General features: G+C 44.5%; 1 protein-coding gene across 1 annotated transcript; it reads left to right on the top strand.

Annotated features, from left to right (window-relative positions):
• Window positions 1-1,721: 1,721 nt before the first annotated feature.
• On the top strand, window positions 1,722-12,014 carry LOC124152087 (N-acylethanolamine-hydrolyzing acid amidase-like). The gene is made up of 10 exons (XM_046524838.2): window positions 1,722-2,165; window positions 4,020-4,114; window positions 5,023-5,092; window positions 6,261-6,387; window positions 6,932-7,022; window positions 7,972-8,051; window positions 9,280-9,452; window positions 9,776-9,838; window positions 10,839-10,934; window positions 11,705-12,014. The coding sequence occupies exons 1-10, from the start codon at window positions 1,747-1,749 to the stop codon at window positions 11,775-11,777; spliced, it is 1,287 nt and encodes a 428-aa protein (XP_046380794.2). The 5' UTR covers window positions 1,722-1,746; the 3' UTR covers window positions 11,778-12,014.
• Window positions 12,015-12,568: the final 554 nt, after the last annotated feature.

Below are 12,568 nucleotides of genomic sequence, written 5' to 3'. Positions count from 1 at the left end.
TAGAATAATGTTACATCCCAGCTTGATGTGTTCCTGAAACTCCGGAGTCGCCAAATACCGGCCCATGCGTGCGACATGTACAAATCTCCAGGTGGCAGCAGTCAGCAATCTCAAATTATCCATGTTCTTCTCCAGGCGCCAGCACTATGCTTGCTGGTTATGAAACTCTCTTGTAATATTCGTTTATGATAATAAAACGACAAAACCCTTTCCACATCCAATAGAAATATCTGCATAAAGCAGAGTCGATTGTACAATTCCGACTATATCATGAGCATGTGTTTATGAATCACTATCAAATAGTAATGACAAGGGTGAGCGTATCCTGCCCCACTGGTATCACCCGTCACAAACACATGCAAAGGCAAGTCAGTTGTTCGCCTGATAAAAAACAATACGAGAACATATGGTACAAGTCAAAATAGGGAAAGCATCAGTCATCACTTTTGTCACTGATGTGTCCTTGCATGTTGTAACCTTGATCAACTTCTGAGCAAGAGTCGTATGAAGATCTTTGAAATCTTGGTGGTAAGAGCATGCTCGACTGTATCTCAAAAGTCGTGAAATGTAAACACCAAAGGCTGGGGCTGCTGGAATATTGCTGGACAAAACTGCCCACTGGTCTCGAGTGGGACATGGGTTGATGTACCCTCTCTGTTAGTGTATGTTCCCTGTGCCCGATGGGGGGACATCAACTAATGTCACCCGAGGGACCGGTGTGTAATGATTTCATCTTACCGCACACCCAATTTTATCGTAGGTTTGTCTTAAACATGCATGTTTTGGTCCGAATCGGTAAGAATACCGCAGTTAGGCATTTATCCACGTCCAAAATAAACTTAGAGTTGTTCCCCCTTGATCTTATTCATTCGGATAATATCGTACATATCCGGAAAATGGCGACTTGTATAATTAATTCGAGATACAAAATTGGGGTAGCTATGTTGCAAATGTAATGCCAACAGTTCGGGTGGAGAACTTAAGAAATGTACCTTACATGTAAGCGGGGTACATTGAAATTAATAGAATGGTCTCAGCCAATCAGAATCCGAAATTCATGTGTAAGGTTAGATAAATATTTTTAAACCTCCAACTGATTTTGTTTGTTTATCTGTTTGTTGTTTAACGCCGTACTCTGTAATATTCCAGTTATATGACGATGAACTGTAAACAATCGAGTCTGGACCAGATAATCCAGCGATTGACATCATGAGCATCGATCCACGCAATTGGGATACGATGACATGCATCAACCGAGCCTGACCACCCGATCCCGTAGGTCGCCTCATACGACAAGCATAGTCGCCTTTTACGGCAAGCATGGGTTACTTAAGACCTATCCTGCCCCGGATCTTCACGGGTGAACTGATTTTCATCGAAAGTGACCGTGACAATGACTAGAATGTACTGTTGTGACCTCTTACACATCCTTCCATCATTTCTTGAGGAAAAGTTCCAGGAACCTAAATTTATTTCTGGGTGAATGTTACAGGGTTATAATATATCGATTACCAGATTAACTGGTCTCGGCGGATATTGCCCTCACGATGAACTCTCCCTGTGTTATATGCTCGTGTTTATAAATGAATGCGGGTCTTGAAATTACATACACTGCTTGTTCATGCTTGGGTTCGTGTTTGTCCATACGATATATTGTAATATTAAACAAAGAAGGACGTGTACGTGCAGCCTTGATGACACTGTCCCCGTGTCCGTTGTGCCTGAAGCAGGTCTCTTGTCTGGAGAATGTCGGACTCTGAACACCACGATAACAAAGTAGACGGTCTCCTTACCCAGCCTTCTCTCTACTGGTCAAAAACGTACCTGTCTAGCAGGAGAATTAAATACGTACTGATAGTCAGTGTGGCGATAGGGCAGGTTATCAGCTGTTGGTCAGGTACAGAAACACATGGAGATAGAAAGAGAGCATGTGACAATCTGGACCAGAGTCCGTTGTCTCAGTATTCACACACTCCCCTCGTCGTCACGATGTTGGTGCTGTTGCTGTCCGCTGTAGTTGCTGTGAGTGTAGGAACGCCGCTGTCCCTCCAGGACAGTACTCCCCAAGCGTTCACGGTCAACCTTGACCTCGCCCCTGCTCAGCGGTGGGGACATGTGGTCATCAAATTTTCTAAACTGGCGAAAGATGCACACAAGGTCATAGCGTAAGTAACATGATGCTGTTGGCGTCAGGATGTGACTGATCAGGGACTAGGACGGGTTCGACCCCATCCCTGTTGATACAAGAAGCATAAAGCTCAGAATAGAAAATAACATATAGGTTTTAACAAATATGTATTTACATTTACATGAGACCCGTGAAGATCCAGGGTAGAATTGGTCTTCAGCAACCCATACTTGCCGTAAAAGGCGACTATGCTTGTCGTAAAAGGCGACTAACGGGATCGGGTAGTCAGGCTCGCTGACTTGGTTGATGCATGTCATCGATCCCAATTGAGTGGGTCGATGCTCATGATATCAATCACTGGATTGTCTGGTCCAGACTCGATTATTTACAGACCGCCGTCATATAGCTGGAATATTGCTGAGTGCGGCGTTAAACAAGAAACCAACCAACAACAACATTTACATGAGAAATACATATGTTGTATTTGTAGACGTTAAAACACGTTTAGGCCAATTTTATGTTATATACATTTTCTCCTTTAATGGGAGAGGCACTGGGGTAGCTTTCAGATAACGGATCTTACATAGATCGAAATAAATTGACTTCCGTTTATTTCATAGCGACAGGGTCATATCAATTCGGGTTCGTTTTATTTTATGGTATACCTCTGTAACTGTCGTATTATATGACCACGTGACTCCATGATTTATTTTAACATGAATTTGTGTGATTCATCTTGGCCGAAAATGCATATATCCACTGTAACAGATGCTGAAACCGCGGACGCACATTCAGACTTGATGTCGAAATGTGACCTACTTCCGTCAAAAGGTCACTGCGTCCCACAAAGTGGAACGATTATTCTGACGACAACCTTACGTATGGAAGCGTAATAGTGCCACATTCTAAAAATAAGTATCATCTACTCATCTAAAAAAGTATCATTTACGTAGAAAAAAGTATCATCTACGTAGATGGAAGTATCACCTAGGTAGATGGAAGTATCACCTAGGTAGATGGAAGTATCACTTCCGTAGATGGAAGTATCACCTAGGTAGATGGGAGTATCACCTACGTAGATGGAAGTATCACCTAGGTAGATGGAAGTATCACCTAGGTAGATGGGAGTATCACCTACGTAGATGGAAGTATCACCTAGGTAGATGGAAGTATCACCTAGGTAGATGGAAGTATCACTTCCGTAGATGGAAGTATCACCTAGGTAGATGGGAGTATCACCTACGTAGATGGAAGTATCACCTAGGTAGATGGAAGTATCACCTAGGTAGATGGGAGTATCACCTACGTAGATGGAAGTATCACCTAAGTAGATGGAAGTTTCACCTAGGTAGATGGAAGGATCACCTAGGGAGATGGGAGTATCGCTTCCGTAGATGGGAGTATCATCTACGTAGATGGAAGCATTCTCACGTAGATGATATGTTTTAAGACTGTGGCACTAATACGCTTTCATACTTCCGTATTTCCGAAATATAAACCCATTGTTTAGCACACAGAAACACTGAAACATACACAGACTTTGAGTGTCAATGTCACTGCATATTATTAGACTAGCATTCTCCCGGAGGGAATTTAACATATCATAAGGTGCTTGTTAACCGATCCACTGTTTCCTGTACATTGCAGAAATAGAATATGTTTAAAACACATATACACATGATATCAGTCACATCAATGGTGTTAGGGCAGGGTTTATAGGACTTTGGTGGTTATCAAACATGTTAATTAAATGCAATTTTTCTATTGACCGACGGCGAATATAGTGGCATTTACCTGTCAACGTCTTGGAAGCCAGTCGGTGATGGTTTGGTGATGTGAGATGTTATAGTGTTTCATTCATCTCCACCCTGGCTCCATCTGTCTGTTACAGATCCCTCGTCCCTGAAGACGCCATCCCCCTGGTGGAGGAGATTGGCAGTGAACTGGACAGTTACCTCCCCTTGGAGTATGCTGATGAGATGAGAGGTCAGTGAAGCGTGAGAGTGAGAGCGTGTGTAGTGAGTGAGTGAGTGAGTGAGTGAGTGAGTGAGTTGGGTTTAACGCCGCTTTTAACAGTATTCCAGTTATATCACGGCGTGTCAGCTTAATGTGGGAGGAAAGCCCGAAGTGATGCAGGTCTCAGACGTTTACCACTTCGGTGAAACCGACGAGCACAGGTATGGTGCTGACAAACCTAGAAACATAATTGGGGCGAACCGGGATTCGAACCCACAATCATAGGTTTCTGGCGTGCCCAAGGGACGCAACTCTGCACAGCGAATCGCGGCGCCTTAGACGACTGGGCCACCCGTGCCCCCGAGAGCGTGTGTAACCTTCAACGTGAGCGTGACCTCCAGCGTGAGTGTGACCTTCAGCGTGAGTGTGACCTTCAGCGTGAGTGTGACCTTCAACGTGAGCGTGACCTCCAGCGTGAGTGTGACCTTCAACGTGAGCGTGACCTCCAGCGTGAGTGTGACCTTCAGCGTGAGTGTGACCTTCAGCATGAGCGTGACCTCCAGCGTGAGTGTGACCTTCAACGTGAGCGTGACCTTCAGCGTGAGTGTGACCTTCAGCGTGAGTGTGACCTTCAGCATGAGCGTGACCTCCAGCGTGAGTGTGACCTTCAACGTGAGTGTGACCTTCAGCGTGAGCGTGACTTTCAGCACGAGTGTGGCCTTCAACCCCAACATCCGACTGAACAAGAGATTGAGCGGTAGAATGATCTTCACAGCAAGTGTGGATGTGAGCCTAAGTTCAAGTGTCAGTCTGTTGGTGAAAGTGTGTCTGAATGTTAGAATATGTGTGAATATCCATCGTAAATATACATGTGATATACAAAATGCCTTGTATTTCTTTTCCAGCTAGGTTTTACTGTATTTGGTTGATTATTTCAGGCATCGCGACTGCTATGAACGCCAGTCTCGGGGACATCGTGCTCGTCAACCTCGCATACGACATCACAGCGTAAGTCTCCTACTACTCTTTCGTGCACGTTAAGACAAGACAACTAATTTGTTTGTCTCCAGCTCTGTGGCTGCAGCCTTGAAACAATCGTGTCTGGACCAGGCAATCCAGTGACTGATATTGTGAGCAAATATCCACGTCGACAGGGTACAAGGACAAGCAATCAACCAAGTCACTGAGCCTGACCGCCTCTTTCGACCAGCACGGGTTGCTTGGGCCCTATTCTTAGCCGAATCCCCATGGTGCAAGGCTAACTGATTAGGGCACATGATCTGATTTTATACCGATCTGTCCCCACGGGGCAAGGATTACGGATTAGGGCACATGATCTGATTTTATACCGATCTGTCCCCACGGGGCAAGGATTACGGATTAGGGCACATGATCTGATTTTATACCGATCTGTCCCCACGGGGCAAGGATAACGGATTAGGGCACATGATCTGATTTTATACCGATCTGTCCCCACGGGGCGAGGATAACTGATCAGGGCACATGATCTGATTATATACCGATCTGTCGTGAGCGGGGTCTGGTGATCAGGCTCGCTGACTTGATGCATCTCATCGTATCTCAGCTGGGTGGATCGATGCTCATGACGTTAATCACTGGATTGTCTTGCCCAGACTCGATTATTTACAGACCGCTATCATACAGCTAGAATATTGCTGAGTGCGGCGAAAAACAACAATCAAACAAACTGTCCCCACGGGCAAGGCTAACTGATTAGAGCACATCATCTGATTATATTTCGATCTGTTGCCAGGGTCGTCGCTGATTGTATATCTTTGGTTGAGACAGACAGACAGACAGACACAGACATACATACAGACGGACGGACGGACGGACAGACAGACAGACAGAGACACACAGACAGACAGACAGACAGAGCAGCTGTTCAAGTTGCACCTATTGGTTCTGCCATTGTTTCGAAATCCGAGATCCGCCATAACTATTTTCCTTAGGTGGTCAAAAACACAACCTTCTATTCTCACTTTTATGACCTGTGTCATTTGCTGACAGCAAAGCTAACTCACTCACTAATCCAACGATAACTACACCCTGTGGTGACATCACATTACATGTGTGTTCGTGGGAGGTGTTGTATGTAAGACCGTCATCCATGTTTGTTCTCTCTGTTCCTGCAACTCTCTGTCGCCTGCTTCAGATTTTGCACGAGTATCGTCTGCCAGGACAGCAAGGGTCAGATCTGGCACGCGAGGAACCTGGACTACAGCTATGGCGATATCCTCCGTTCCATAACCATCAAGGTGGACTTTCAGAAGGGGGGCCAGGTAAGAGAGGCAGATACTCTCAGGAAGTCTCAGAAACTCTTGTAGACTGACGAGTGAGTTTTATTAAAGTTACGCCGCAGTAAGCAATATCCAAACTATTTCCATGTAGTCTGCAAGTAATACGATCCTGGCTGGCAAAACAAGGGTTGACTGCATGAACAACGATCACGTGACACACAAGTCTGGACACACATTGCACCCAACCAATCCTCATTTGTCGGCTCTTACGTCAAGGTCAAGGTCAATGGAGTAGTATATTGGTTAAAGCGTTCGCTCGTCACTCCGAAGGCCCGGGGTCGATTCACCACGTGAGTACAGTTACAGAAGCCCATTTCTGGTGTCCCCCGCAATAATATTGCTGGAATATTGCTAAATGCGGCGTAAAACCATACTCAATCACTCTTGCGTCAAGCGTTTTGGAGTAAGGACCTAAACTACCCAGTCCGAGATTCGATCTCCTGCGGAGGTCTGGTGAAGTTTTACAGTTTGGTGTGATCAGGCGCCATTTTGTGTTCTGCATGCTGTAGTGTACGTTGTGTTTCAGACGGTGTACACCGGCGTCACTTTCGCTGGCTACGTGGGCCTCCTGACCGGACAGCGGCCTCAGGCCTTCACCGTTACCGTGGACGAGAGGGGTAGGGACATACCGTTAAATAGTACCGTTGAACCAATCACGGGTTGAGCGTAATGCTCCTTTGGACATATTTAATTCCAAACAAGCCTGACTGGCCGGGACGTGAGATCTTTGCTGAGGTTTCACTATGTACAGAAGCACACGTTACAACGGCCTCTCACAACTTGGCCACTGGCACTGTATCCCTGTTATACCGTTGTAACATGTGTCCTTACTCAGCATTAAGACTGGCCTCGTTATACAGTTAACTACGGTTATAACGAACTCAAAGGGACTACTAATTTTAGTTCGTTATAACCGTAGTTCGTTATAAGCATATATACAGCATAACTTCAGTAAATAGTCGGGGCCAAAAACGTAAGTTCGTTATATCCATCAGTTCGTTATAAGATGGTTCGTTATAACCGTAGTTTACTGTACATTACAACTGGTAAAGAGCCTGCTACAATTACAATTTTGAAATTTATTCATATTATCTGAAATTATTTTTCGTTTCCTATGTTAATCGAACAGTGTGTTTAGCTATTTTTTTGGAAAGCTCAAAGTGGTGCATGAGCAACTTTTGATCATGATCAACATGTATCTAGGTTTCGAACCAACTATCCACAGACCTTGGCACGACTAAGGGGCGCAACTCTGCAGAGTCTCCCGCAAATGGACCACTACGGTTGATAGAAAACGCCCAGAACGACGATAATTCGAAACTGAGGCTATGTATATTAGACATGTAGGACAAATCGTAACCCTGCACCATGACTCTTGAATATATGTATTTTATGAAAACAAAACAAATTTAGATTTATATAAAAGTAAGTCAGGCCAGCTCTATTCCAAAATCGCATCAGAAAAAATAGAGGAGAGAAGTGTATTGTGTAATAAACTATTTTATAGGCTGCATGTTAGTCTGGATAGATCGCTGGTATAAAGTATAGCTCAATGTGTGTTTATAGATCAGGGCCAGTGGTGGATGAACCTACTGATCGCCATCTTGGACCAGACAGCCAAGCCCCTCAGCTTGCTCGTCAGGGACGTAAGTACCGTTCACGACATGATGCAGAGTGCTTCTGAAGACAATAGTCGCCTTTGGAGGCCAGGAGAGTACGTTCTGGGGCCTCGATCCTAGCAATACGGCTGCTGTAATCATACGTTAAACTATGGGACTTGGAACGACCGTAGAGCTGAGATCGCTCTGTGAAGGAGGCCCGACCCAGATATGTCACCCTTTACACGATGACAAGAATCCCTACATATATCACTGATTCATGTGACGAATAATTGGCCAAGAGCTCTGTGTCACTTCTTCGCTATGTGATATCGATCTGCTCTGTGACTAGGGAATATATGCATTTAATCTTCTCCAAGCTAGTCTCGATTCCCCAAATAGGCCGGCTACATTCCACATAGAAATCAGCATTAGATATAGGACATTATAATATAGGACACTGCCTGATGTAGCATCCACTTACACATCCGCGTTCAGTGAACACACCGAAATGGCAAAATACCACAAGTGAGTGAACACCATGAGTGAATACCACGAATGAGTGAACACCATGAGTGAATACCACGAGTGAGTGAATACCACGAATGAGTGAACACCATGATTGAGTGAACACCATGAGTGAATACCACGAGTGAGTGAATACCACGAATGAGAGAACACCACGAGTGAGTGAACACCATGAGTGAATACCACGAATGAGTGAACACCAGGATTGAGTGAACACCACGCGTGAGTGAAAACCATGAGTGAATACCACGAATGAGTGAATACCACGACTGAGTGAACACCAAGTTTGAGTGAATACCACGACTGAGTGAATACCACGACTGAGTGAACACCATGTGTGAGTTAACACCAAGGTTGAGTGAACACCGAGATTGAGTGAACACCGAGATTGAGTGAGCATCAGGATTGAGTGAACATCAGGATTGAGTGAACATCAGGATTGAGTGAACATCAGGATTTAGTGAATAGTGTTTCGCGCTGCAGATACTGCTGCAGTATCACATCAGTACCACAGTATCGAGCCTGCATCAGACAAACCAGTTCTCGGTGGTGTGAGCAACGATCCACGCCGTTGGGGTTTTATGGGTCAAGTTGACAGTTGGCCTGTTCAGCAGCCATTGTAACCATATGATCCCCATTACAATCGGCCATTGGTGTCTGGAAGGTTCTGCTGTACCAGCATTAAACAGACGTGGTGGAAAGGAGCCTGGTACAAATCCTGATCAAGGTAGCTTTTTTCTTACGCCAGGTCTTAGCCACCTCACCGACATATGCTGACGCCGTGGAAGTCCTCTCCAGCACCGACACCGAGGCCGACGCCTACTTCATTGTAGGGGGCGCCAAGAGCGGGGAGGGCGTGGTCATCACCAAGTCGAGGATCGGAGCAGACGACCTGTGGTACATGAACGAAGCAGCTCCTGGGTGAGTGAGTGAGGGGTAAGGGGGGTGCGACTGTGGATTTAACGCCATTCAGGTCGATGAATTACAGTTTCGGTGATACGAAGGGTACGGATATGGTCCCGACATACCACAGGTCATCAGTTGCGTGCATCTGAGCTATGGCATCAGTGATTGGTCGACACAGGGTATTTCAGACTTGTTTGTTTCGGGAAGGTCTACATATCACATGACACATGCAGCGTCAATAACAGCCCGTGATATTGAAACTTAATGTGTGATCTTGGCGTTTGAGTAACTTGTGTTTGTATCCAACATGACTGCAAAGTAAGGCGTGTTTGTTTCAGATGGTTCGTTGTAGAGACGAACTACGATCACTGGGTTCTTCCACCTACAGATGACAACAGACGGTAAGGACGATTTAAGTCGCTGTCTGGGCTGCGTCTAGAGGGGGGGGGGGGGGGGGGGGGGGGGCTCTGAGCTGATGATAAGCATAACGCTGTGCCAGGGTCACCCTTACCCTCTTTGCTGCATTACTTATTTTAATCTGATAATAATAATAATAAAAATAAAAATAATAATAATAATAATGCTGATGATGATGGTGATGATGATCATGATGATCTAAACTTAGTCCTATGCCAGTTACCGAGTAAGAAACATGCAAGAGATATAAAGCTTCCTCGTATTGCTTCAAGATCAACATAACAAGAAAACAGCGTTATCACTTTCCCCCGCCAAGGGGCACATTAGAGTTTAATTTGTTCATACAGTAGTGAATATAAACTATAAAAGTCATATAAAGCCTGAAATAGAGATAGCCACTGAGGCCGCTTTATGTCATCAGAAAAAGTGATTAAATGTTAAATTAATACACACAAAAGGCCCCTTCTCTGGAAAAAGATAACTCGGTCTTGATAAGTATCTCTTAGATAAGCTAACTTTAATTGTTTCTCAGAAAACTTATCAACGTTTTACACACCATGCACCAAGCAAAATAACATGGACCAAGGGCTGTAACACTGTAAACAAATAATTTACAGGACCAATTTTCGAACGCATTCTTCACAAGAATCACTCAGATAATCATGAAAACTTTCATTCGAGTAACTTCAGTAGTTTCTGTGAAAACTTGCCCCCATTGCACAAAGTATGTACTTAATTGAAAGGCACAAAGCAATGGCCATGATTCTATAAAACATGAATTTACGACCCCAATTTTCGAAGTCATTTGAGGTCATGACCAGTAAAATCTGTGTGTAAATATCATTTCTATGACTCAAATAGTTTTTGAGAAAATTAGCCTCTTTTGAGAAGGGGACAGACGGACGGACGAACTCCGTTCCTATATCCCCTGCCCCACTTCGTGGCGGGGAATAATAATATGATTTAGTCGTACTCTGTTGACAGTGACCCCGCAGTGAACGCCATGAAGGCTATGGGCCAGGGCAACATCAGCGTCACCAGCCTCTACAACGTCATCTCCACCCATCCCGTCCTCAACAAGTAAGAAGTTTAAGGGTTTAAGTGAGTGAGTGAGTTGGGCTGTGCATACAATTCAGGGCGTGTCAGGAAAACCCAAAAGTGACGCAGTTCGTTGACGTTTACCGTAATGAGGTGATCCGTGGGACGAAAGATCTTTAATCTCGGATTCAAACCGACGATTCAGAGGATCCTGGCACAACTAAGGGAAGCAACTCTGTGAAGCGAAATGTGGCGTTATCACCACTGGACCAAGCATGACTCCGCGGTTTCTGTATCAACTGTTTTCCTCACAAGACCGATGCAACTGTTGACTGACATTCAATTTTTTTATTTTCTTTGTTTGCACTATTCCGGCTATATGACATCGCTTTTAATACAGTAATTAAGTGCCTTAGCCGCAGTAACCACATTACCTGTATTTTGTACAGCTCTTATCCGCATGCCTGACAGTTTGCATCACAAAAGACTAACTAGCAAACTGTTGTCCGCGCAACCAAGATGGTTGTCGTTTTCGTAAAGCTATTTCACGTTCAAACTAATTTAGCCGAACATGTTTAGATAATCAATGGGGAAGCCATCTTTTTTTCACGCTTTCAAATGGCATCGGAATTCTGCCATATTGCACATGGGCGGATACAGAGGGGGGTGCGGGGGTGCGCACCCCCCCTTTTTATTTCGAAAAAAATCTTTTTTTCTTTTGCATGTTGCATGTTGCATGAATTGCTTTTACCACTTCTTGTCAACTAACTCATCTGGAACGCCATGTCGTCTGATTGACTTGTCTGTTACAGTAAAACCGTCTACAGCATCGTCATGTCTGCAGCCCAGCCTACCGCCCTGGCCTCCTGGATCAGGACCCCTTAAGCCCCCAGTCCCCGCCCTTGCAACGCCCACTCTCAGACAACACATTTCCACCGCTACATAGAGCTACATAATGAAGTGGGGATCTTTAAGAGATCGTTACATTCGTATGTGCATCCACATAACTTTTCGAACCTCGTTTCGGAAAATCAGTACGACAAACGCACTCATGTGAACATCGTTATAAATTCATGTTTATATGATTCAAACAATAAAAAAGAATTTTATTTTCTATCTGTATGTTTTTTTAAAATGTTATTCTTTCTTTATAAGGTTATGCATCCTCTGTATCTCCAGCTCTCGTAAGGGGGAGTAATTTGAGATCGCGAGAACAACGCGTTTTCACTTCACATCGATCATGGTTCCATTGCCAACACGGCTATGGTGTGTACGAAGTCCCTTCATGGAGTCCTTCAGTTATGACTGCTTTAACAGTATCAGGTTTTATTTATATATAAATAATACATGTGTGTACAGCTACAGTCTACCAACCATTCGCCAGAGAAGGCAACCACGCCCTTAACAACCAAGGGAGATAACTCTCAAAGTGCCCCACCTACCCATCTGAATTTTTGCTGGAATGGAAGACCTTCTGTGACTCTTCCGCGGTGTAGTTACTTTAGGAGCCTAAAGTTCGATATGTACTATTCGCTATAAATATGACGGGGAAAAATCATGAAAAACAAATCGCCTACAACTGTTTGCATTTGGTATGAATTTGATATGAAAACAACCAGTTGTACAACAAATAATGTTTATGAGAAAGTGAGGTTGTTCGTCAAAACAATTTGCTG

Source organism: Haliotis rufescens, unplaced genomic scaffold (assembly GCF_023055435.1).
Source record: "Haliotis rufescens isolate VD_foot unplaced genomic scaffold, xgHalRufe1.0.p SCAF_32, whole genome shotgun sequence".
Taxonomy (NCBI): domain Eukaryota; kingdom Metazoa; phylum Mollusca; class Gastropoda; order Lepetellida; family Haliotidae; genus Haliotis; species Haliotis rufescens.
The sequence above is the reverse complement of the archived record's forward strand: the minus strand, read 5'-3'. Positions and strand labels throughout refer to the sequence as shown.